We start from the raw sequence: 24148 nt of genomic DNA, 5'->3' as shown, positions 1-24148 counted from the left end.
CTTAAACTGAGCTCAGAACAGGGCCCCATCCATCCTGATTGAACTAACCTCGTTATCTCTAGCTTGCTTGCTAGCATATATATACCTGCCCCTGGAAATTTCCACTACCTGCGTCTGACGAAGTGGGTATTCACCCATGAAAGCTCACGCTCCGAAACGTCTGTTAGTCTGTAAGGTGCCACAGGATTCTCTGCTGCTTTTACAGATCCAGACTAACACGGCTACCCCTCTGATACTTTCTAAAATATGTGCACTAGGGATAATTTGGTCAAAGTTTTGTGGCCTGTTATACACAAAGTCAGACTCGATGATCACAGTGGTCCCTTCTGGCCTTGGAAACGATTAACATATTCTAGATTGAGATGTACAGGGCCAGTCCGTGTCTTTCGAGTGGTTTGTCTGCAGACACGACACGATAGCCCTGTATCAATTAACACTAGCGGCTTGTTCAGACTAGGGTGAAAGGCATATTTTTAAATTACATTAGCTAAAACAGGGCAGGGCTAACTTGCCCTTTCCAAACTAGTGTTACATTGTTTAGGCTAACCAGTTTTAAGAGTATACTATTTATCCTAGTCTAGACATGCCCTTAGGGTCCTTTTTTACAACCATGAAGACAATAAATGTTTTGGGGGTTTTCCCTCAATTTTCCTAGTAGAAAATTAAATTTATAAGGTAACAGCTAAAGATACTGCAATCATGTTAGTATTTAACCCTGTTTTGCAAAGTGTCTACCTCATTTAAACAAAAGGTCAAGCACTTTTGTACTAGGTTGGTAAGTTTCTGGAAAGAGGCATTCCCCCCCTTCTGTTTAACTGCATAGACTTACATACCCATGTTTTAGACTGTTGAAATGTCTAATGATACAGTATTTGCCTTTGAATGCAGATGAAGCGCCACCTGGATCCACTTCCAGCTGGTTACTTTTACAATGGAACTCAGTTTGTGAATTTCTTTGGGGACAAGATGGATTACCATCCACGTATCCTTTAATATGTATTTAAATTCATGAGTATTTTTGTAGAAAGTATGCTGTAGATTTAGACAAAGCTGACATAGGAATATTGGGGCAGAGCATTATCCTTAAAAGAGCCAACTGACTAGCTGGTGATCATGCACAGTGAAAGGTTTTGATGTTTTAAATCAGCATATGACCATTTGCCATATCAGGCTTTAACATTAATAGATCACTCCTACAGTCACAGTGTAAGAAGCTGAATTGAACAAACCAAAGGTCATTAGATCATATCGAAAATCAAGTACAATATAATCCTTATTTTTCAAAAACCCTGTTATCTGAAACCCTTCTCTGTCTCCATGCTCTGCATTAGGATAATGTGCAGGTTCAGATGATAGAGCAGAGACCCCCGGCCCTGGTGGAGGCCACTCAGTTGCTGAATGGCCATTGCAGCAGCTCAGGAAGCCTTGTGCAGCCCTTCTGTCATGAGACTGAGTGAGAGGAGCCATGACAGCAGGGCTGCCAGGGCCCCTGCACTGCTGCAGGGCTGGTAACATTTGCAAGGTCCTGGTGGGGCAGATCGGCGCAATGGCCAGAAGTCTCCACTTTGCCCCATCAGGGCCGCAGTCTTCCTCTTCTCCCCACCCCACCCCCACTCCTTGCACTTGGAACAGTCAAAAGGGTAGTCCCGGTGTCATAAGAGTGAGTGAGCTACAGAGGGCTCCCTGCACTGCCACTTCTGCCCCCTCAATTATCCAAACTCCTGATTATCCAAACAAAATGTGTCCTCTGTGGTTTTCAGATAATCGGAAGGATACTATACAAAAAAAAACAAAAAAACCCCTTCAATTTAAACCAAATAATCCCTTAACTAACTTTCAATATAATATGTCACAAAAAGAATGTATTTTTAGAGAAACCCCCCCAAAAAGACCGCAAGATATCGCTACTAAAATATTTCGTTCCTTGGATGTTGAAGTTTCATTATTGTAAAAAACCTTCTAACCTGATCAGTGTGGAAAAACCTCACATGCATACCAACTAACCACTGTATCTTCAGAGTGCACAAGCAAATGAAATCAGAAGCATGTGTGTGATGACCCTCCAGTATTACTTGCGAATTAAAATATGTCTGCACTTGCTTCATTCTCTAGACAGTATTTGGTCCTGCCATGAGGGCAGGGGACTGGACTCGATGACCTCTCGAGGTCCCTTCCAGTCCTAGAGTCTATGAATCTATTAATTATTTTAAAACTCTTGCTTGGGTTCTGCACCCTTTACTTGATATGAGCAACCAGCTATGGCAAAAATACACTGAACTCTGAAATTAGCTATCTTTGCTTTCTTAGATCAGCAAAATTGGTTTGTTGTCAGGACAAAATAAAATATTTGAAGCTCAACGGGGCTTTTTTTAGTTTTTCCTGAATCTCACTGATTACTTTTTTACCTGAATTGGTTTGGTGTATTGGATTTTCTCTTAATATCTGGCAATAACTCCAGATTCATATTAACAGACCCCCACTGTACAATTCCTCATGTGTCCATCACATTTTCTCATATTTTTGTCCTAAGATTCTCTCTAAACTATTATTTATTATTATTTATTTGTATTATTGTAATGCCCAGCAACGTATGCATTAGGTGCTGAACAAAGAGACATCTCAGATACAAACAACTTACCTCGAGTCTGCTTTTATGTTCTCAATTTCGTTTTTATTAATTCTTGATCTTCAGTAACTGATTGTAATTTACTTGGAAAGCTGCAGGTGGATACTTCAGTTCTTCTTTGAGCAAGAGGGCCCACTTGTCTTTCCACAACTTCTGTGGCACTTAATTTTAATTCTTAAATCATCAGACCTCCCTTCCCTTCTTGGATACATTCCCTAACCATGGTCATTTGGTAGAAAAGTTAATGGAAAACAAAGCAGCACATATGCTAAACCTTATTCGTGAATATTAGCTAAATATTTCTGCTGGTGGGATTCTGTGCCTTTTTTTCTTATTAAAACCTACTTAATCAAATTCATGTAAGTCTGGTGTGCAAGATCAAATAATGGATGAGACTATCCCAAATAATGTACCACAGCATCAACCACCCTTTCACAGCCATTAAAACAGTCTAATAACAGAAGTAATACTCTCTTTCTCATTTACTTTCTCCTTCTAAATGAAATCCAGTACAAATGGAACATAGTTCCAGGGTCTAGATACTGTGCGATGGGTCTACATTTTTTTAGAGTAAATTTAAAAGCCAGATTGAAAGAGCAGCTGGTGATAGGAATCCTGATTTTTTTTTTTTTTAACAGAACTTTACCCAGGGACATCAGATTGAAGCTTGGGATGATTTTACAGAGGCAACGGTTGGGGCAGAGACTGGATATCCTGGAGATACTGTCACTTACCTGACTTGCTGGTGTTTCACACAGCCCGTATTATTTTTTCCTATTGAGATCAAGAAAGTTACCTATGTAACTCTTACAGCCTCTTTGAGGAAGAGTAGTGATAGTTTGTTCTGACTCCAGGATATGCGAATACATTCCATTATTGCCCACAGAGGAAAATTCATCCTATTAATATGCAGAGCTAACTAGTTCAATTGCTTACGTAGTCCAGCCTGTTCTGAATCTAATGCACATTTTTATTTCAATGAATACTTTTCCTTAGTATTTTGACATCAGTAATGGACCAGTTCATGAATGACTACTTGGAAGAAGCTAACAGAGAAATTGAAAAGTACAACAGAGAGCTCGAAGAACAAGAATATCATGACCTCTTTGAGCAGAAGACATAAGCATGCATGTTTGTGGTATTAAATGCACATAAACATTGTGGATTTCTAAACTGTCATCTGACTATCAGTAACCGAAAAATGCTGACAGCCTTGCTAGTTAACAAGAAAATGAAAAGTCAAATGTTTTTAGCAGTTTTAACATGAAACTTCATTCCTGTAAAGCTGGCATTTTAATCTGGTAACTACTTAGTTGTTTGTACAGTCTGGTTCACATCCACTTCACCTTAATTCCAGATCATAAAAAGAATCACCTGGAATTTCTCTGATTAGCAGTGGAAATATTACATGTTCAAAACAAAACTATGTCCTCATAGCCCTGTGTATGAGCAGTGAAATTGATCTGTGGTACAGATAATCGAAAACCTGGAGCTCATTTCTTTTAATGTCCATAAATGAAAAGGTGGCCAAGGCTTGTTATGCCCTGAAGTATTTCGGTATGAGAGCTTGAGTGTGTTCCTAAAGCGAGAAATGGGGGAACGCTTGAAAAGCTCTGATCACCTGATCTTGCTGCTGCTCTCAATGGCTCATTTTCTCCTGCGATACTATCGTTATCATTCAGAATGCATTACAGGCAGAGTGATGTAACCTGTGACCTGACAGTGCTTGAGAGTAAAAGGGTTATCTTGTACATTATCCTGTAGCCCCAACATCTGAGCAAATCTGGGGTTGAGTGAGGTATCTTTTGGCTGAAGAGATGAGCTATTTATCTACTCAATATGTTTTCAAAGGTAAAAAAGAACAGTGCAGAAATACAGAACAGTACTTGAAGTACTCTATCTGTCAAGCTTTTAGGAGAATCTATGTGCCATACCCTTCCACAGAATTGAAACACTGGGTTTGATTTTTTCGTTCTGATTTGTTTTTTCAAGCTGATAATATAGTGAGAATGATGGCACCTTGTCCTCTAAATTAAACAAGAACTATTTTGAATATGACTACATAGAACGCTGGCCAAGACTCTGAGGTGGCTAACCTGCAGGCTACTGACTGATATTATTGTAGGCTTGTTACCTTGAAAAACAGATTACTGTAGTTCACTGTGCATTTGGAAATTAGTTTTGTGGAAACAAACCACGGCTGAACATTTTAACTTGCGCACTCCTTTTCCTCAGAAACAGATAAGGATCAGCTTTTAGTGCATCTGTGACCTTTCTATTGATCAGATGTATTTGATGCAATAAGAATTTATTGAAGGAATGATTTTGTATAGTATGCTTATAATAATGAAGCATAACTGGTGTTCATAAGCTCTTATGTTAAGAAAGGAAAACTAGATTGAACTCCTACAGTCAAGTGCAAGTCTACATAGAAATTTGATGCCTTAGGAAATAAGTTCTTTAAATTTGGAATCTTAAATGGCTGAAATTTCAATGAGACCATAAAAATTGGAAGACTTTATCTAAAGTTTTAGTATATGTCACTACTAGCTAATCTCAGTGAGCTGCCTGTACTGCGATCATTAAGGTATACAGATTCCCTAAAAGAAAGTACAGATTTTGAGTTCCAGGTGGTGCAGATTAGGATTTAAATGTTTGTAAGGCGGCTGCTTCTTTTTTTCATGCTAGATGTTAAAAACTTTCAGAATTTAGGCATTATCTTGCACACCACAGGACTTGAATAGGATAGAAGTGTTTTCCTTATAAAGCACAGTAAAAGCCAGCAGTTTAGTTCCAAGTTTTGTATGCTTTTTGGGGCAACCCATATTACAGGTATAGAGCATCACAGTAAGGCTTGAGAATTTTCTATGCATGGCTACACTTTAGTCTTTTAATATACTTAGTGCCTGGTAGGTAAACGTAGCTAACAGTTGATTTCTGGGGTGTTGTCAGTGTTTAGAAACTAAGTAAAATTGGCTATGGAAACTGCGTATTAAGACAGAGTTGTGAAAATATAAAATTCTATAGGTAATATTGCAAAAGGGGCATTTAGACAATAGAAGAATTCTTTGCCAATATAACTTAGCATAAACACTGTGTGCTCCTTTTTAGCATAAATTGTCTAATCTGCAAAAGCCATAGATCTAGAATAGCTGTATGACTGTGTAACGTCAGACATAAAATACCAGGAGCTGAGACAAATGGCACTTTGTTGACACTTTGTCTCAACTTGGAAATCAGTAACGGCGTAGGTTTTAAGTGCAATTGATAGATGAAGATACTGTAGTTAATACTCTGCTGAATTCTCTTTAAGAAATCTAATTTGTGCAGCTCTGGAAAATAAATATCGATGGGCTGATTCATCTAGGTTTAGTATAATAAGCTAATTAGAACCGAGATGCTCTGTGACCAAAACAGGAAATAATAAACTTATTAAGTTGGGTTTATTGCTGCACAAATCAAGCTGTTTTTAAAGCCTGAATCAGAAGAGTTCACCACAACGAAGGCATAGATAGTATAGATATTAAATACTGTACTGCATGCTGAGTGGTAACAATAACTGTGTAATATGATGACCTTTCACCATACTGGTACTATTTCAATTAATATATTTTGGTATTGAAATAATTTGATTACCTCAGCTTTTAATGTTTAACTGTAATTTTTAAAAAATTACCAAAATAGTGAAACTGTGACAATGATATCCTTTAAACATAGCAGTGCCTTGCATATGGCGCCATTGATGCACTAAGCAAATTATGGGAGTGGACGTCATGGGTTGTATTGCTTGCACCCTTTTTTAAAGGAGAAACGGTTTTGGTGAAAGGACTTACAATTAACCTAGTGAAGAATATTAGCGCACATGGTTAAATCGTTTTTTAAAAAAACTCTTTGAGGACTAAAATGTATAAATACTTGATGCTGCTGATGTTTTATAGCAGTTGCTGATTAATTTTGCTTCCAACAGTCAGCAGCCCCTCCCTTTTTTTAAGGGGGGAAAATCCATAATTTTTTTATTCCCGTCAGAGATGTATATACCATGCTGAACCCTAACTGCAGGGGAATCTGGTTTATATTTTTTGAAGTTGAGATAAGAATTGGGTTAATCCTAAATATCTAGTTTTTGAAAATTTTAGCTACTGTAAAACAAGAAAAAGCACCATCTCTCGATAAGCTGCAAATGTTCAAATAAGTAAAAAGTGCCATTATACTATCTTTTTACTGTATAATGAAAATGGATAAGAGTAACTTTTGTGTCCAGGCATTTCTGGTATTGTGGTGAAGTGCTAAGAGTCCTCAAAGGGTTTATATGCTTTGCTGACCTTAACGTTAGCAGCTTGTGTTTTTTCTCACAGAGAATGAGTGTTGGTCAGAAGTTGCTGAAGTTATAGGAGGGTGAAAAATGTGACAAACTTAGCAAGGGAACACTTGCAACTTGAATTGAGCTGTTACCTAGGATTATTTCTTTGTAAAGCTGTGGAATTTGGTATTCCAGTTTTTACACATTTGTATTATTATTTAGCAAAAATGATTGCAGGGAGGATTTAAGTTGCAATTAAAAGTTCCCTAATAAGTTTTATATTGAGATTTTTCTGAATTTGCACAGATATAAGCTCTGGAATACCTTGTTTGGTATTCTTAAAAGGGAAAATTGTAACTAGTATAGTAAATTGTAAACTGTGAGTTAGAACAACGTCGTTAATCTAATTTTAGATTGTTAAAAATGTACCTCAAAAGGCTAGTGAGAAATTGCTTCATTTTTACACAATTGTCAAATACTAATAACAAATCTCACTTTACAATGTGCCAAAATTCACTTTTATACTAGTTTTCAATGCTTTAATATTTGCAACTTAAGTTAAAACTTATATTTACAAACACTACTGTAACTTCAGTTAAACTGAATTGTGTGATTGAAGCTTTTTTGCTTATTATTGTATTTATTACACAACTCGATTCCGTAAATATATAAAATTACCTTTCCATTTATTTTTGTATTGTTTTACATGTTTATACCTGCAGTTTGTGTGATTTTTTTACAACTTGTAATTCTGATGTCATGCTAAGAACCAATAAAGTATATCCATCTGTTGTCTTTCATTTGATTCCTTGACACACTGAACAAGTTCAAGGTTATTTAAGCTGTATTTTTTGAGGCTCTCAGCAGTGACTTTTTAAATTAAGGCTACATATAATTGTGCATGTTAGACAGTTAACTCTAAACAGGAAACAAAATGCCATGATCACTTATAACTAAGCTCCCTGTGTATACTTAAAATCTTCATAGTAGGTAATCTGTGTCAAGCAAAACAATGTAAAGCTGCTGGTTTAATATCAAACCATATGGTAAGCCTCTGAACTAGTTGGGAAAACTCAAGCAAGTGATTTTTTATCGTGCCTACTCAAGGCTTGCGTTTAACCAGTTGCACACTTATAAAAATAATTATGACCATTTGTTCTTTGAGAGCAAGAAATGTATTGCAAGTCTCAACAGCAAAATTGATTTTACTGTTTTCTGAAGCAAATTCACTTATTAACTAATGTTCATCTCACAATGTTAATAGCAGACTTAGTTGTAGTGAAAGTGTTTACATTTTTATGCACACACCAGATAAGGGCTAAATCCCATTCATTTTATTAATGCAAGTAAAAGGAAGGAACACTTTTTGAGCAACTGATTTTATGTAAAGGAAGGCTTGTCCGAATGTGTGTGTGATCATTTTGATGGATGATGTCGGTGATTGTTTATTCTTTAGTATTTTTTTCTATTTGTATCTATTTAAATTTTCACAGTTGCAGGAAACTGGGAAGGGCTCGCACAGTTATTTTATGACCGTAGATACTGAGATGCAATAATTCTAACTCTTCAAACGCAATTGTCAACATCACATGTCAAAATGTACAAAATAAGTATCCTTAAATCAAACGCTAATGATTTCTCAAGAGCATTTTTCTTTCTTTTGCCTTTCTTTGATTATCAGTGGAAATATTTTTTCATCTCTGTGTAATGAAATTGACATTTATCGACATCTACTGATTAAAAATGTAATCCTTCCAAGCCTATATAAAAGAAACTGAATTTGACATTTCCTTTAAGTTCAAAACTGTTTTATATATTCAGCAATATCTTTATTCCATATGCTAAGTATCTTTTCCAGCAACTTTATTTCATATTTGATATAAATCATTAACTTTATGCAGTATTTTTTTAATTGCTTTAATTTGATGCTTATGATTCATCATGCTCTAGGAATTATTTTGGGGAAGTTCTGATTTCTTATATAGAAGGTCTGACTAGATCGTAGTGGTCCCTTCTAGCCTGGGAATATACGAGGTATTGATAGCACTAGCTATAGGGTGTGCTTTGGAAGAGTTAGCTGTGCTTCCCATCTGGATCCATGGTATGCTTATCCTGCTCTTCTTTATATGGGCTCCTCAGATGACCAGCAGAGCTAAGGAAAAGGCCATTTTCATTGTTAACCTGAGAGAGACAGACTATATTTTGCATTCAGTCCTCCAGAACTGAAAAACCACTCTGCTTCTCCCTCTTGAGAGAGAAAAGCTGCCCTCCCTCCCCCCGCCTGCATTTAAAATTTTTATACCTTTTCTTTCCCCACTTTTTATATATAATACTGAACTACTACATAGAAAGAGAAGCCGAGCCTGAATATCTGAACACTCCTATCCCATATGGGGGAAATTGTGAGCCATATGTGAAAAAGCTCACCAAAGAAGTGTGTTTTGGGCACATCTTTTTGTAAACAATGAAAAGAACATATGCATGTCCCACAGTACTAGACTGAAAACAACTAGCTTCCTCAGCTCAGCTCTGGATACCCAGTCTGTCTATCGTTAGAGTTACAGCCATGCTAAACTTATACACACACACACACACACAAATTGCTGAGAACAACTGGATGAGAGCAAGCTATAAAGGAACAAAACAAACCACCCAAGCACTGTAAAAACACTAGTGAAGAGAGACACATCTCAAACCAATTAGACTGGGAAAAACTAGTATTTTTAAATGAAAACCAGCTGCTTGTTCTTTAAAAATAATAATCCCATTAGCCATTGACCGGCTGGATTACAGTATTGTTTCCTTACCAAATGATATTCTTCTTTTGTCATTTTCTTAACCTAATTTTTTTTTAATTTTTTACTAAAATCTTTCATGTCCACCTCTTTAAAATGAACACTTATCCCTGGTAGATGTACAGCATGTTAACATTCTTCTGCAAGTGATTGCTCATGTCCATTCCACAGTCGGTGTGTGTGCTCGCCATGTGCACCGGTGCCAGAAGTTTTTCCCCTAGCACTACCCATACGGGAGCGCCCCAGTGACCCCTGGAGTGGTGCCTCGATGACGTGGTATAAGGGGTGCTGCGTGCTCCCCCAACCCTCAGTTCCTTCTTGCTGCCAGTGAAGGTGCGTCAGAATTGCTGTGCTCCAGCTTTGCTGCAGCTCTTCCCCAGAACTCTTGTTCGTTCAGTATATGGTTCCTGTAGTTAGTAGTTGGATTAGTTTTGGTTTAGTTTAGTTAGTCTGCCCAGGCCAGGGCATGCCCCGTGCCCCGGGTTTTAAGTTGTGCAACACTTGTAGGTGACTGTCAGTGAGTGATCCGCACATGGACTGTTTACATTGTTTGGGTGAAACCCATCTCAGCGATTGCTGCAAGATTTGCAAGTCGTTCAAGCCTTGTATTATGCGATCATCTCCCAGACCATGGAGGATGCTGGGTTTGGCAGGGCCATGCTCTGACCTGAGAGTTTGTGAACTCCTTCCCACCTCCAACAGATTTGGCTTGGAATCACCTATTGTGGAATGCACATGAGCAATCACTCGAAGAAGAAAAGACAGTTACCTTTTCCGTAACTGGTGTTCTTCGAGATGTGTTGCTCATGTCTATTCCATATCCCGCCTTCCTGTCTGTCGGAGTTGTCTGGCAAGAAGGAACTGAGGGTTGGGGAACGCACAGCTCCCCTTATACAGTGCCATGGAGGCGCCACTCCAGGGGTCACCAGGGGCACTCCCTACAGGTACTGCTAGGGGGAAAAACTTCTGACACTGGTCCATGTGGCGAGCCTGCACACCTACTGTGGAATGGACATGAGCAACACATCTTGAAGAACACCAGTTACGGAAAAGGTAACTGTCTTTTATCCATTCAGACCAACTCACTGATGGTAATTTATGCTAACGTACTTACCTTGGTATCTCCCTATCTTGTAGGGAGTCGGGTAATATTTGCAGAGGTTCCTAACAATGCTTAGCCGTCAGTAAAACATTAAGCCTGCCAAATGACCTCTATCTGGAATTTCTTAGGCTGCACGTCTACATACGAATGGTGCTTTCTTAGATTCTTGAATTACTAGTGGAATTGAAATGATACATTCACAACAGGAACTGCATGAAAATGGACCGCGTGTTTAACTGAATCGCCCTGTGCGCCCATTGTGCACATTCTGAGAGGTGCTCATCAGATAGCCCTATTGAATTGCTTAAAATAAACCTTCATACTAGTTGGCTCCCTAGGTAGGAAAGAGAACTCCCAACAGCAATGCCCAAGGGATTTCAATAGCATTATTTCTCTGGTACAGACAAAAAGGCCTGGATTGTTCGTCTCAGTTACCCATTCATGGCTAGGAAATCATTAGGCGCACAATGCATTATATAGATCGCTGCGAAAGCCCCCAGCTCAATAAAACAGGAAATTTGTAATGGTTATAATTGAGCCTTCGGTTAACCTCTCCACAAACCTTCCATTTTTCTGTGTTATCAAAGTTAGCTCAATATTTGTTTTATATACATCCTGTTCCGGACTTTGACTCCTTCCACAGAGTGCACCTTCCTGCCTTCTATTATCTGATTTATTACAGAATCATTTTTCTTTATAAGATTTCACTCCGCCCACTTTAACTCTTTATCTTGTCAACCTGAAAGCTGGGGCTTTCAATGGCGTGGGAATTGGTGTGTCACTTTTCCCCCCCATGCCGTGTTGGCTTCTAAATAGTCATTTGGGAGCTTATCTGCCTGCCCTTTATCTGTATTTCTGCAGAGCCTGGCACCAACCCTACACGACGCGGATCAACTCATAGCAGGTTTGGTTTTCTTTTAATTCAAGAGATTTGACAAATATAAGGATGTTTGAAAAGCAAAGGCAGATGCACTGTGATTGCTGTCTGCTGTGCCTTGTGAAGGCATCACTTGGTTCACTGCACATAACACAGCCTTGCAGAATTGTCATCCAACTGCGTCAGCCCAGCTCCACTCAGCAGGATGATGGGGGTAGGGGGGGAAGCTAATGACTTGCTCATCCAGAAAAATGAAACAAAACTTGCCCCAGGCAAGTAGAATTTTGCAAAAGGTAACCCAATCGTTAATGTTTTTCATGTTAATCGCGCTGTGTTGTTCTTCAGGTCTGTGTATTGTGCCTAGGAGCACCCTACTTCATGGACCAGGGACCCACTGTGCTAGGTATGGCACAAACACAGAACAAAAAGATGGGGCCTCTGCACCAAAGAGCTTGCCATCTAAATAAAGGTATGAGCGATTTGTTTAGCTTTTCATTGCATAGTCCTTTCTGTGCACATCACACCGTTCTAGTCCATGCAGTCTGGTGAGACAGCCTTCAAACAGTCTGTCCATCTCAGCACTGCCCTTGTTACAGCTTCCCTCAGAATGTCCCTGTGAGGTCCTTCTATATTATTTCCATTTTACAGTGGGGAAAACTGAGTCAGAGGTGAAGTGATGTACACAAGGCCCCCCAGGGAGTCAGTGGCAGAGTTTGGGTTAGACTGAAGGACAGGCACAATTAGTGGGTATATAACACTACCACTCTGTTCGGTAGCACTCTACATTTCCCTTAACATGGGTATAAATAACTGCACAAAAGTGCAGAGCAATGGAGAATCAGACCTTCTGTGTACAAACCCACCTTTCTGAGGATAGATTTGCTGTGATTTAGGATTGAACTGGGAGCTGGTTCCCTCACCCAGCCTCCACAGGTAAAGGCAAGCAGCTCTGGAAATCAATTTCTTCACCCAGACCCCCTGTCCCTAGCATCCATGCTGGTCCAACCATCTGATCCATGGCCATATGGAGATCATGGGATGGCAAACCTGCCAGGACTTCTGGGAGTGGGGGTTTCCTGACAGGTAATTCTGAGCACTCTGCTGTTTTTCCTGATCACTCAGGAGTGGGAAGGGAATTTCATATACAACTGGAGACCTGCCATCGTGTTAGCAGCACTAAACACCCAGCACTAAAATATTTAAAAATTCCCTTCCTTTTCCCAGACACTGCTCAAAATTTAACCTCCAGTTCCTGCCACTGGAGTCACTTGGGCAAACCCTGGTAGCCCCATTGACTTCAGAGGCTCTGCCTGGGCATGAAGGTCTGCCCAGGCGGGTCCAGGTGCAACAGTGGGGTCTGAGACTCCTGAAAGATGGATTTGCAAATAAAGCCAGTTAGGAATTTTTTGACACAACCTTTTTAAATCAGAAAATGCCAATTTGTGCAAATGGAAACATTTCATGGGAATGTATCCGTTTTGACAGGAAGCTTTCTCAGTCCATGCTGGAATTTCTGGTCAACATGAGAGAGACACCCCCTCAACCTTCACCATGGCCAACAGCCTGGTAGTCATGGCACCCATCCAGCAGGTGGGAAACTCAGGAAGAGCAGGGACTAGAACCTGGATCTCCAACACCTGAGGTGAAGGCCACTGTTGTGAAGATTTTTTAAAGGTCTCTTGGGTTTGTCCTGATATACAACGGGACATTTTTATTTTTGAAATCTCAACCTTTCTTTGCAGGCCGAGCAGACCGTTTCCTGCTCTGCTCTATCTGCAATCAAACATTTTACCCTGGTTTGCCAGTTTTTCCATCTTATTCAGGTTTTAAACCTGCCCTGAGCTCTTTGTGGGGGCTCCCTGGGACTTTCCCAGTGTTCCCTGAGGGCAAAGAGCAAACGCAGCAGCAGCAAAAAAAAAAAAATAAATTAGTGAGGTATTTATTTGGATCTCTACCATTTGCAGTGTACAGCTGTTAGCAGTCCCTATGCACCAGTACAAAATTGTGGGCTTAGCCGCCCCCCAGCCCCGTTGACCACCTTGGGAGAGGTGATTAAATTCGGAGGTGATCTAACACGGGTTGTCAACCAGGGGTCCAAGGCCCCCTTGGGGACTGTGAGCAGGTTTCAGGAGAACCGCTGAGCAGGACCAGCATTAGACTTGCTGCAGCCTAGGATAGAAAGCTCAAGTCCCCCTGCATGGGGCTGGAGCCTGGGGCCCTGATCAGGGCTGCTCAGGTGGGGGGGGGGACAGGGGCGAGGCAAGTGGGGCAATTTGCCCAGGGCCTTGCAGAGGCCCCCACGAGAATGCACCGGCCCCGCCTCCGCCTTCCCCCATCCCCCAGTGCGCCACATCCAGGATCAGCCCTGGACAGAGGTAAAGCAGCCTTGCTCGGGCAGGGCCTGAGCTCCTCCCCTCTCAGAGCTGCATGGTAAGGGGGCGGGGCTGCGAGCTCCAGTCCTGCTGGAGCCATGCCACTGCAGTGCTGTCCGGGGCCAGGGCAGCTCCTGGACGCGGCGCGCTGAGGTGCCGAGAGAGAGGAGAGACGGGTGTAACCCAAGAGTGGCCCTAATGCAGGAAGGTATGTACTCCTCTGGTGGGCGTAACCAAGCAGGCTTTCTCCTCAGCCCACAAAGGACTCACTGCCCTGCCCACGGCTCTTTTTTCATCCGTTTTATGGTCCCAAACTTAAGCAAAACAAACTGTTCCTCGGCTCAGCCTGGGCTGTTACTTACTCCCAGTGGATTTTCCCCATTATGTTGCAGGGTCTCACTGCCTCCGCTCCCAGGGGACTCTGGCAGTTGGGCTGCTCCTGGTTCCTATTTCTGACTCACGAAATCGCTTCCCCATTCCCCCAGCCCAGCTGCCCTCTTTTTTAAATCTGGGTTAGATGATTGGCACAGGTGTGCTGGCCCTGTTCCCTCAGTGTCGCTCTGTGACGGCGGTGGTTGGAGCCTAACCGAAAGCGGGGACTCGAACTCTTCTGGTGGCTGAATCGATGCAAACTTGTGTTATTACAGTTGCTCCTGAAGTCCCCATGTGAGATATGGGGCCCATTTGTGCTGAGCTCTATACAGAGTAACCGAGCTTCCAGTCTAAGCACACACAGGAGGTTTTAATACAGAACCAGAGGGTCAGAAAGAACCAACAGGATCATCTAGTCTAGCCCCCTGCCAACATGCAGGAGTTGTCTAAACCAGTGGTTCTCAACCAGGGATGTGTGACCCCTGGGCGTACACAGAGGTTTTCCATCAACTCATCTAGATATTTGCCTAGTTTTACAACAGGCTACATAAAAAGCGCTAGTGAAATCACTACAAATTAAAATTTCAGACAGACAATGAATTGCTCATACTGCTCTATATATGATACACTGAAATGTATATACAATATTTATATTCAGATTGATTTTATTATATAATTATATGGTAAAAATGAGAGAGTCAGCAATTTTGCAGTACTAGTGTGCTGGGACACTTGTATTTTTATATCTGATTTTGTAAGCCAGTAGTTTTTAAGTAAGGTGAAACTTGGGTGTACACGACAACTCAGACTCCTCAAAGGGGTACGGTAGTCTGCAAACATTGAGAGCCACTGGTCTAAAGCAACCAAGACAGATAAGCCAGTGAAGGACCCTTCCCCAACATCCTTCAGTTTACCCACATTTTGCAGCGGGAGAACTGGATTGCAGTGAGATTTAAATGATTTACGGAGGGTCATGTGGGAAGCATGTGGCGGAGCCAGGAACCGAACGCAGTCATCCTGAGTGCCAGCTTACTGCCTTAACCACAAAACCATCGCTGCTTTCTAGTAAGAGAAGAGACTGTATGCAAATACTCAATGGAGGGGCTGTTTTTTCATGGTGGAAGTTGGTGGCAGTAATGGGATGTAGCTGAGTTAGGCTTTTACAACGCTGGATGGGTACAGGTGCGACAAGACTTGCTCAGCATTCCCCACCCCAATGTGTGTTGGGTTTTTTTAAATATACATTTTAGATTCTTTTCTCTTGTCTTCCAGTTTTGAGCCTTCAGGTCACATTCCCATGTTTTCTCTTCAACCACAAATGCTAGAAATTTTTTTAAATGGAAGCCGAGATTAAATAAAAGTTTTCTAATGAGAGCTGAGGTTATATGATTGGTAGCTCCAGGAGCTGGGGATCCACATAAAATGTGAGGTATTATGAGAGTTAGCAACACTGCTGCTTCACGCGGGAGGTCCACCCTGACCCATTTGCCCGATATCGAATAGCAGACTTGGCTTCCTGAATGTCTGCCCTTAGTTTTCCCATTAAACATAAAAGAAGACTATCTACTTGTGCTATCTCCTTGGGAAGCAACTGGTTCTCTAGATCTCATTTGCCCTCTGGCTATAGGGTGGAGTGGTAAGGTCTGATAAGCAGTTCTAGAAAGGGGCTTTGCAGGTGCTGGAGGTAGCTTTCTCCACTCCGTTATGCAAGAATGGAGAGCCAAAAAGGGGGAAAATCTCATTAAGGGTTTGTCCGCACAGCAAGTTGGCAAGCGGCAAGCTAGGGTGTGAATCCACGGAGTGCTTACGTGTCATGTGCACCCTGCTATGGTGTGCTCCGATGTACTCTGTTTCAAATGTCAAACCATGCTACAGAACTTCTAGCAGGGACCACATAGGACGTGACTGTGCAGCAAACTAGCACTCTGTAGGTTCACGCGTTGGCTTGCCATGCACTAATGTTCTGTGTAAACAAACCCTGAACAGCTTGAGGTGGTGCTCCCTACCCCACTTCCCTTCGCGAAAAAAATAAAGAACTGGACAAAAGTTGTATTGATGTGACTAGCTGTAGGTGGGTGTTCTCAGTAGGTGGTGTTGTGGTAGCCAATCGTGCCTGTAACTATGTAACAGTGTGTCTTGGCGTTTCTATTCACAATCCTTATTCCCTGGTGTTCGTGACCATTTATTCTGTCTGGAGCCCAGCAGTTCAAAATCTTCAGTGTGATAAGAACAAAAAAATAAGCTCTAATCCCCCCCCACCCACACACACACACACAAAAACAGGATCTGAAAGGGATGGGTGTCTCCTCCAAGGTACTTTATTTTGTTAAGTTCTGTGGCTGCCAAATAAAAGCCTTATCTGTGAGGTCCCTAGCGTGTGTGGATTTAAAACAAACGGTTAACATTTTCGAGCATGGGGGTGTTGTGTTTGCATGAGAGAGAAGGGCAGAGGCTGCAGGAAGTTTGCGCATACTGGCTAATCAAGCATCAACACAAACAGTAGCCTTTTAAAATGTTTGTGTGAACTTGCGCTCTCTTTTTATGCCTGTCCTCCTTCAAGTGGGCTCTGCATATTCCCATGGGTGCGATCAAAGTGCCTGGGCCGTGAGTTTCCAGAACTTTCTGGAAAGCAATTGGATCCACTTGCCCCCTCTCTTCTCCTCAAATCTGGAGGGTTCCTTGGTAGGGTGACCAGATAGCAACTGTGAAAAAACAGGACGGATGTGGGAGGTAATAGGCACCTATATAAGAAAAAGCCCCAAAAAACAGGACTGTCCCTTTAAAAATGGGACATCTGGTCACCTTATTCCTTGGGAATAAAAGCAGGACTGGTCCAAACCATCCCTCAGTTCCTTTTTAACCATCGAACGTGCTGCAAGCTCGGCGCTCGCAGTGTCTTCAATGCTTTCCTTGGGTTTTTTGATAGATTGGTAGATTCCAAAGCCAGACGAGACTCGTGTGATCATCTAGTCTGACCACCTGTGTCACACAGGCCAGGGGACTTCCCTAAAATAATTCCTAGTGTGTCTCTTTCAGGAAAAACATCCAGTCTTGATTTAAAAATTGCCAGTGATGGAGAATCCACCTCGACCCTTGGCAAATGGTTCCAGTGGTTAATGACCTTCCCTGTCAAAGATTTACATCTTTACATTTCCTGTCTGTTTGTCTAGCTTCCCCTTCCAGCCATTGGATCGTGTTAGACTTTTCTCTGCTAGACTGAAGAACCCATTATGCAATATTTATTCCCCACGTTAAGTACTGGGACAGGGTCAGGCCAGACGGTTACAGGAGAATGCTCTAGAATAAGCAGGTCCCTTTCCCCTTGATAACGGAACAGGGTTTACTCTAGATTATTTAGGACACCTGGGACCAATCAAGGGCCTGCCAGAACCTGTTAAGAGTCTCCCCTCCAGCCAGATAGAGGCACATGCTAGGAGCTGTGGGTGCAGGGCAAGCTACTGGAGAACTGGATGGTGCTGACGCTGACAAGCACCTGGAGGGAAACCCCACAGGTACAGGGGTGAAAGGCAGGGAAAACCCTGCCCAACAGGGCAAACAGCCCTTTCGGGCCCCGGGGGTCTGAGGGAAGAGACCCCACCAGAGGGAAGAGACTGAACTGGGTGCCTGGTCTGTTGCCGCCGCGCCCAGAGGGGCTACCAGAAGCTCTCCTTTCCCTTCCCCCCCTCAAAGAGGCCGAGAGGAACCTTGTTCAGGTGAGGTGTGGACAGCAAGCCCAGGGCTGTAGGCGAAAACTCTGAGGCAGAGAGGAATACCCCGGCCTGCTGCTAAGCGGAAGTGGGGAACCCACCGAAGTGGAAATGGAGGCTCTATCTCCATACTTACAGACTATAATCAAGTCACCTCTTAACCCTCTCTTTGTTAAGCTAAATAGATTGAGCTCCTTGGGTCTGTCACTACAAGGTAGGTTTCTAATCATTCTTCTGAGTCTTCTCAGAACCCTCTTGACCTGTGGGCACCAGAACTGAGCACAGTATTCAAGCAGCAGCCGTACCAGCACCAGATATGGAGGTAAAATAACCTCTCTGCTCCTACTTGAGATTCCTCTGTTTTCTTTTTGCTCCTTTTCTGCCCTTCTGAGGCAAATTTTGTCCTCAGTCAGGTTTTTCTTTCAAAAGACGAGAGGAGATTCTCACCCAGCACAGGCTTTGTCGGGACCCGCAGGAGGCACGGGCTGGACCACCTCACACACCCCAATGGACTGGGCCTGTCAACTAATTTGGCACCAAATAAGTGGGGCGTTGGCTTTGAATAGTGCCCTGCAGGAGTGGAAAGGTAGCTTCACTTGCTTCTGCTCATGGGAGAGATCGTCAGGTCCAGTGTTTGTATTGCAGGATGGCTGTGAGGGGAAAGAAGAGGGAATGAGCTACAGGGGATGGCACCAGGTGAAACAATAGCTGACAATAGCCATTGCTGGGACTGACCCCAGTCTCTGCAGAAGGCTGTATCCAGCACTTCCAACCTTCCAGGCTCTGATCCACCGTTCCCAGAGCGAGTTGATTTTGTGTGGGTGTGAGACAGGGACAATGGGAGGGTAATGAATGGGTGGGTACGCGAGCATGATCCTGCTCCCACAGAAACAGATTGGGGTGAGGCATAGGGCTGGGTCTTGGGAAAACTTGTTCCATGCCCAGCTCTGGCATGGACTAGGTGTTTGATCCTTGGCACGCCACGTGACTTCTGTGCCTTGTTTTCTGGAAAGTGCCATGATTGCCAAGTAATGATTCTCATTAGTTATTAAACTCCACGGTGAGACCCTTGAATCCATTGGGACTGCCCGTGTAAGTGTGTGTGTGTGTGTAGGGGGGGATCGGGGTCTTGTTTGTGGGGGATAGAAGGGGCGGAGCACAGGATCAGCTGTGCATGTAGCAGCAGCAAAGGCTATAATTTCGCATAGCACCTGGTTTTGGGACAACCAGAGGCAGAATAGGGCTGCAAGAAACCCTGTAAATATTACACTTGAAATGAACCTAGCACGTAAAAAGGCCTCAAAAGACAGGAAGGAAGGGGGCAGTGACTGGGCATCCAACACAGCGTGACCTGCCCCTTGGTAAATAGGTTTAATTAAATGAAAAATTCTAAGATTTTTTTTTTTACTTAATATCTTTAAGCTGGCAGAGGGCTACCCTTGCCAGAGAGCTGGGATTTTGGCAGCAAAGTGTGGCTGATTTAGTTTTTAATCCTTGAGTTTAAAACTAAACACAACCAAAAAGTTACCATGCAAAAGCACCACAATGAACGATGACACGGCCAAATATTTTCCCTTTCTTTAGCACAGGCCTGCAGAACTGATAAAGCGGCGAGGGCCATATTACTCCAAAGAAAACAGCTGAGGGTTGAACCCTTCCGGCCCTGCTGACACTCCCCCCCCCCCGTGCCACCAGGGCTCCCCCAAAACACAACATCCCCCCAGCGCCGCCCAGCCCGCCTGAAACAACCCCCCCCCCTCTCTAGAACTGCCCACCCTGTGGAAACAAACCCTCCTTCCCCAGCGCTGCCCCACCGAAACATTGAACCTTGGCAATGTGTTATAGCAGGCCCCTAAGGTAGTATAATTAAGGTAAAAGAAAAATGTCTTTTTGCGACAAGTAGAATAAGATCTTCCCCCAACTTTGTAATCAGTTGCCCTGGTGAATGAATGAGGTGTGACTGAGGAAAGCGTGGAAGGCAGCACTTCCAGACAGCTGCAACCCTTGGAGGGGGGATGGGAGCCAGACCAGGTCAGTAGAACAGGTCAGCCACTGACTCCTCGTTCACCTTCTGAGCTCCCCTCCCACCCCTGGCTCGCCTCCTCACCCCCCACCACTGCCCGCCCGGCTCTTCAGCCCCCCTCCCTCACCTGCTGCTTGCCTACTCACCCCCCGCGGGCCGCACAGTGAGCCCATGTGGGCCGCATGTTGTGCAGGCCTGCTCTAGCACCTTCCACGGCTGGATCTCAGAGCATCTTACAATTAATAAATCCTCGTTACAACACTCCTGTGAGGTAGATTAGCCCAATTTAAAGGGACTGACTGAGGCACGCCACAAGAAAATGTTGTGCTCAAGGTCATGCAGGGTGTGAATGGCAGAGCCCATGAATTAGACTCCACAGGTGAAATCTTGCGTCATTGAAATCAATGGGAGATTTGCCATCGACTTCACTGAGCCAGGATTTCACCCCAGATCCCTAGATTCTTGCCATGTAACTCAAGGCTTTCCTATTCTAGCTCTTCTACTGCACCAATTACTTTGGTATGTGAGTGTCCATCTCCGTGGCATCTTTCCCTACCTGCTCTCCTTTGTAGTGGAATAAGAGACTATTGTTCCCTTGTGGTGTGAGTGGCTTGCTTAAGATGACAGTTGTGAAAAGTAGGTCAGCAGAGTAGCCCCGCTAGTCCCAGGATGTGCTTATAGAATAGAATATCAGGGTTGGAAGGGACCTCAGGAGGTCTAGTCCAACCCCCTGCTCAAAGCAGGACCAATCCCCAGACAGATTTTTGTGCCAGTTCTCTAAGTGGCCCCCTCAAGGATTGAACTCCTAATCTTGGGTTTAGCCGGCCAGTGCTCAAACCACTTATAGCACTACGTTGTGTGTAAAGGAAATGTTTGTACTTCATGGTCCAGGAGACACAGACAAGGTTTTCGTCTCAGGGGGCCAAAAGAGCAAAAACATCCAGACCCTTTGATCACAGCCTTTGTTAGGCCGAGTGACTACTTACGTTTGATCTCTGCTCTGAGGAGCCGAGAAGCTATTGTATTCGGCCACTAGGTGGTGCTATGTGCAAACTACCTTATTTAAGCTAACCTCAGCCACACCTGGCAGAGCATTAAAGGATCTTAAAGCGAGCGCATCTGGTATACACCTTGCTCAGAGCTCTGCAGCCAGTCCCTATCGGGTACCTCATTGAGTTGTGCAAAACTGCCTGCTAGGCAGCAGCTGCTGCCAACTCCCCATTCTGTGCACTTGGTGTACCCCATTAGCCTGCTGAATCAATCTGACTACAGACACAGTTGCTGCAGAAGGTGACGTGCTACCGTATTGCATGTGAACAGGACACAGTCAGGGCCACCACCGCTGTGATGGCTCTGTAAGACCGTTCTCTTTCCAGATTCTATTCAGGGTCTTCAGCTGCCTTTCCCGCAGCTCTGAGAGTTGCTCCCCTGCCTGCCTCGTGAGCAGACATTAAGGTCCTGCCCTGTTTGTTACTAACGAGCCACCTTGCTCTGTGTTTCTGCTCCCCACCACCACTAGCAGCAGAGGAGGAAAACTGAGCTGTCACTTCCTCTGTGTTCCATTCCCCAGGAAGGCCAAGATGTTGCAAATTATAAGGCCACATGTGGATACCTAGCAGGCAGCTGGAGAGAAGGTGCTAGGAGTCACTGACTGGTGCAAGCAGCATGGCCTTCTCCCTCCATGGGGTTCCAGTTCAGTGCTGCCAAGCTCTGCACTGAAATGCATAACTGGCTTGGCAGGGTGGGCAAAGAAGCCAGGTTATAGGCAGCTGGGAAGTGCTTGAGGCTTTTCCTCTTGGAGTGGCGGACAAATCTGTTTCCTTCCTCCATGTGGGCGGAACAACTAGGTGCTCCTGCCTCGCCTTGTGGAGGGACTTGAACTGCTAGTTCCCACCTTTGCAAACCTTGACAGCAGCCAGGAACTCGCCCAACTAGTCGCTATGCTAGCCAGCAATGCGGAGGAAGCTGAAGGCTTCCACTAACTCATGATACTGCAAACTGTCGTCATTAAGCTCCAGAGCTGTCAGCCCCATTGAGACAAATGAGTTCACACCTCTCTCAGTTTTTGTTTTTCACCCTGCAGACCATGCTCAGTCCATTCATCTGTCGTTTCCTTTATATCCATAATGGCTAGAACTTCAGTTGTTTTTAAGGAAAGTTTTAATTGTGCAGAAATGAGTCAATTCTCCGGCAAGTGGCATAGCTGAGTCCTGCCCCCCCCCCCAAGCACAGTGCATGCTTGAAAGCCGTTCCCCAACTCTGTCAGCTCTTTGTTCAGGGAGGATGTTGCAATTATCTGCAGCCAGTCTGCTATGGCGAGGCTTAGAGAGACAAGGTGGGGGAGGTAATATCTTTTGTTGAGCCAACTTCCGTTCGTGAGAGAGAGACAAACTTTCTAGCTACACGGTGCTCTTTGGCTTCTCCCTGGAGAAGAGCTTTGTGTGGCTTGAAAGCTTGTCTCTTTCCCCCGACAGAAGCTGGTCCTGTAAAAGATATGACCTCCCCCGCCTTCTCTAATATCCTGGGACCGAGATCACAGCTCTGCTGCATGAACTGTGCCCTGGCATTTTGAGCACAATGCTAACCGTGTTAAAGAGCTGCCTGGGGCCTGAATCACAGCATTGGTAGCTGTGTGCCTAAATCCCCAGCCAGTCCTTGGAAACTGCTGCTGCCTTGGGCCTCTCCTGTAGACTTTTTAAATCATTAGCTAGGCCATTAATCTGTACTGGCACTTGTCATGCAGAACATTGAGAAGAAATCAATCGTCTGTTTAAAATTTAGTGTTTTTTCCAACCAATGTAAACAGTCCCCTTCTCCGTGGCTCTAGAGATGGTGTTCGATGGGCAGAGCCGGCTCTAGCAATTTCGCCGCCCCAAGCACAGCGGCACGCCGCGGGGGGCACTCTGCTGCTCGCCGGTCCCGCGGCTCCAGTGGACCTCCCGCAGGCATGCCTGCGGATGCTCCACCGAAGCTGCGGGACTAGCGGATCCTCCACAGGCACACCTATGGGAGGTCCACCGGAGCCGCCTGCCACCCTCCGGGCAACCAGCAGAGCGCCCCCCGCAGCGTGCCGCCCCAAGATCACACTTGGCGCGCTGTGGCCTGGAGCCGGCCCTGTCGATGGGTATGGGCTCCATACCAACACAATGAGATTATTTCTGAGCAGGATTTTGGCGTTTTCCAGAAAACCACGTCCATGCTTTGGCAGAGTGACTTGTCTGTAGCTGTAATGCTATGTTTGTTAGGCAATCAAGTGATTCTGGCTGTTTTGCCTCCCCCAGCTAGTACAGTTGTAGAAGTGGCTTTTTTCCGCCTTTAAATAAATAATCCTTACATTTCTAAATATTTTTTAAAGGAATTGAAAAGGGAAGGACGCAGATTAGGGAGCACTGTGTGAGTGTGTGTAAACACAGGCCACGTCTACACTACGGGATAATATCGAATTAGCTAAAATTGGTTTTATAAAACTGATATTATAAATTCAATTTCATGCGGCCACACTAGGCACAGTAATTCAGCGTTGTGTGTCCATGGTCCGAGGCTAACGTCGATTTCTGAAGTGTTGCATTGTGGCGGTAGCTCTTCCGTAGCTATCCCATAGTTCCCGCAGTCTCCCCCGCCCCTTGGAATTCTGCGTTGAATCATATTGTCACGGGTGGTTCTGGTAAATGTCGTCAATCATTCCTTCCTCCGGGAAAACATCAGCTGACAATCCTTTCGGCGCGTTTTTCCCTGGATTGCCTGGCAGACGCCATAGCACGGCAACCATAGAGCCCATTCAGTGTTTTTTTTTTTCCGGCACCATATGTGTACTGGATGCCGCGGAGAGAGATGCGCGATATCCGCGCTACACAGCAGCCATTCACTTGCTTTTTGCATGAAGCAAAGCATGGTTACAGTCGTCTGTACCGTCTACTGCCGAGTAACTGGCAATGAAATGACGGCTTCTCTTCCCCCCTCTGTATGTCCGCTGT

At 44.0% G+C, this 24148-nt stretch overlaps 1 protein-coding gene across 1 annotated transcript in view; it reads left to right on the top strand.

Annotated features, from left to right (window-relative positions):
* The window catches only part of DNAAF9 (dynein axonemal assembly factor 9), a 144236-nt gene extending 136515 nt beyond the window's left edge, over positions 1-7721 (top strand). Inside the window, exons 36-37 of the mRNA XM_075066669.1 lie at positions 889-982; positions 3637-7721. Of these exons, the coding sequence (XP_074922770.1) occupies positions 889-982; positions 3637-3749 (207 nt within the window). The 3' untranslated portion in view covers positions 3750-7721. The remainder of the gene's footprint in view (positions 1-888; positions 983-3636) is intronic.
* The last annotated feature ends 16427 nt before the right edge of the window (positions 7722-24148 follow it).

Source organism: Chelonoidis abingdonii, chromosome 5 (genome assembly GCF_003597395.2).
Source record: "Chelonoidis abingdonii isolate Lonesome George chromosome 5, CheloAbing_2.0, whole genome shotgun sequence".
Taxonomy (NCBI): Eukaryota; Metazoa; Chordata; order Testudines; family Testudinidae; genus Chelonoidis; species Chelonoidis abingdonii.
Note: the sequence above shows the minus strand (reverse complement) of the source record. Positions and strands in the feature narration are given on the sequence as shown.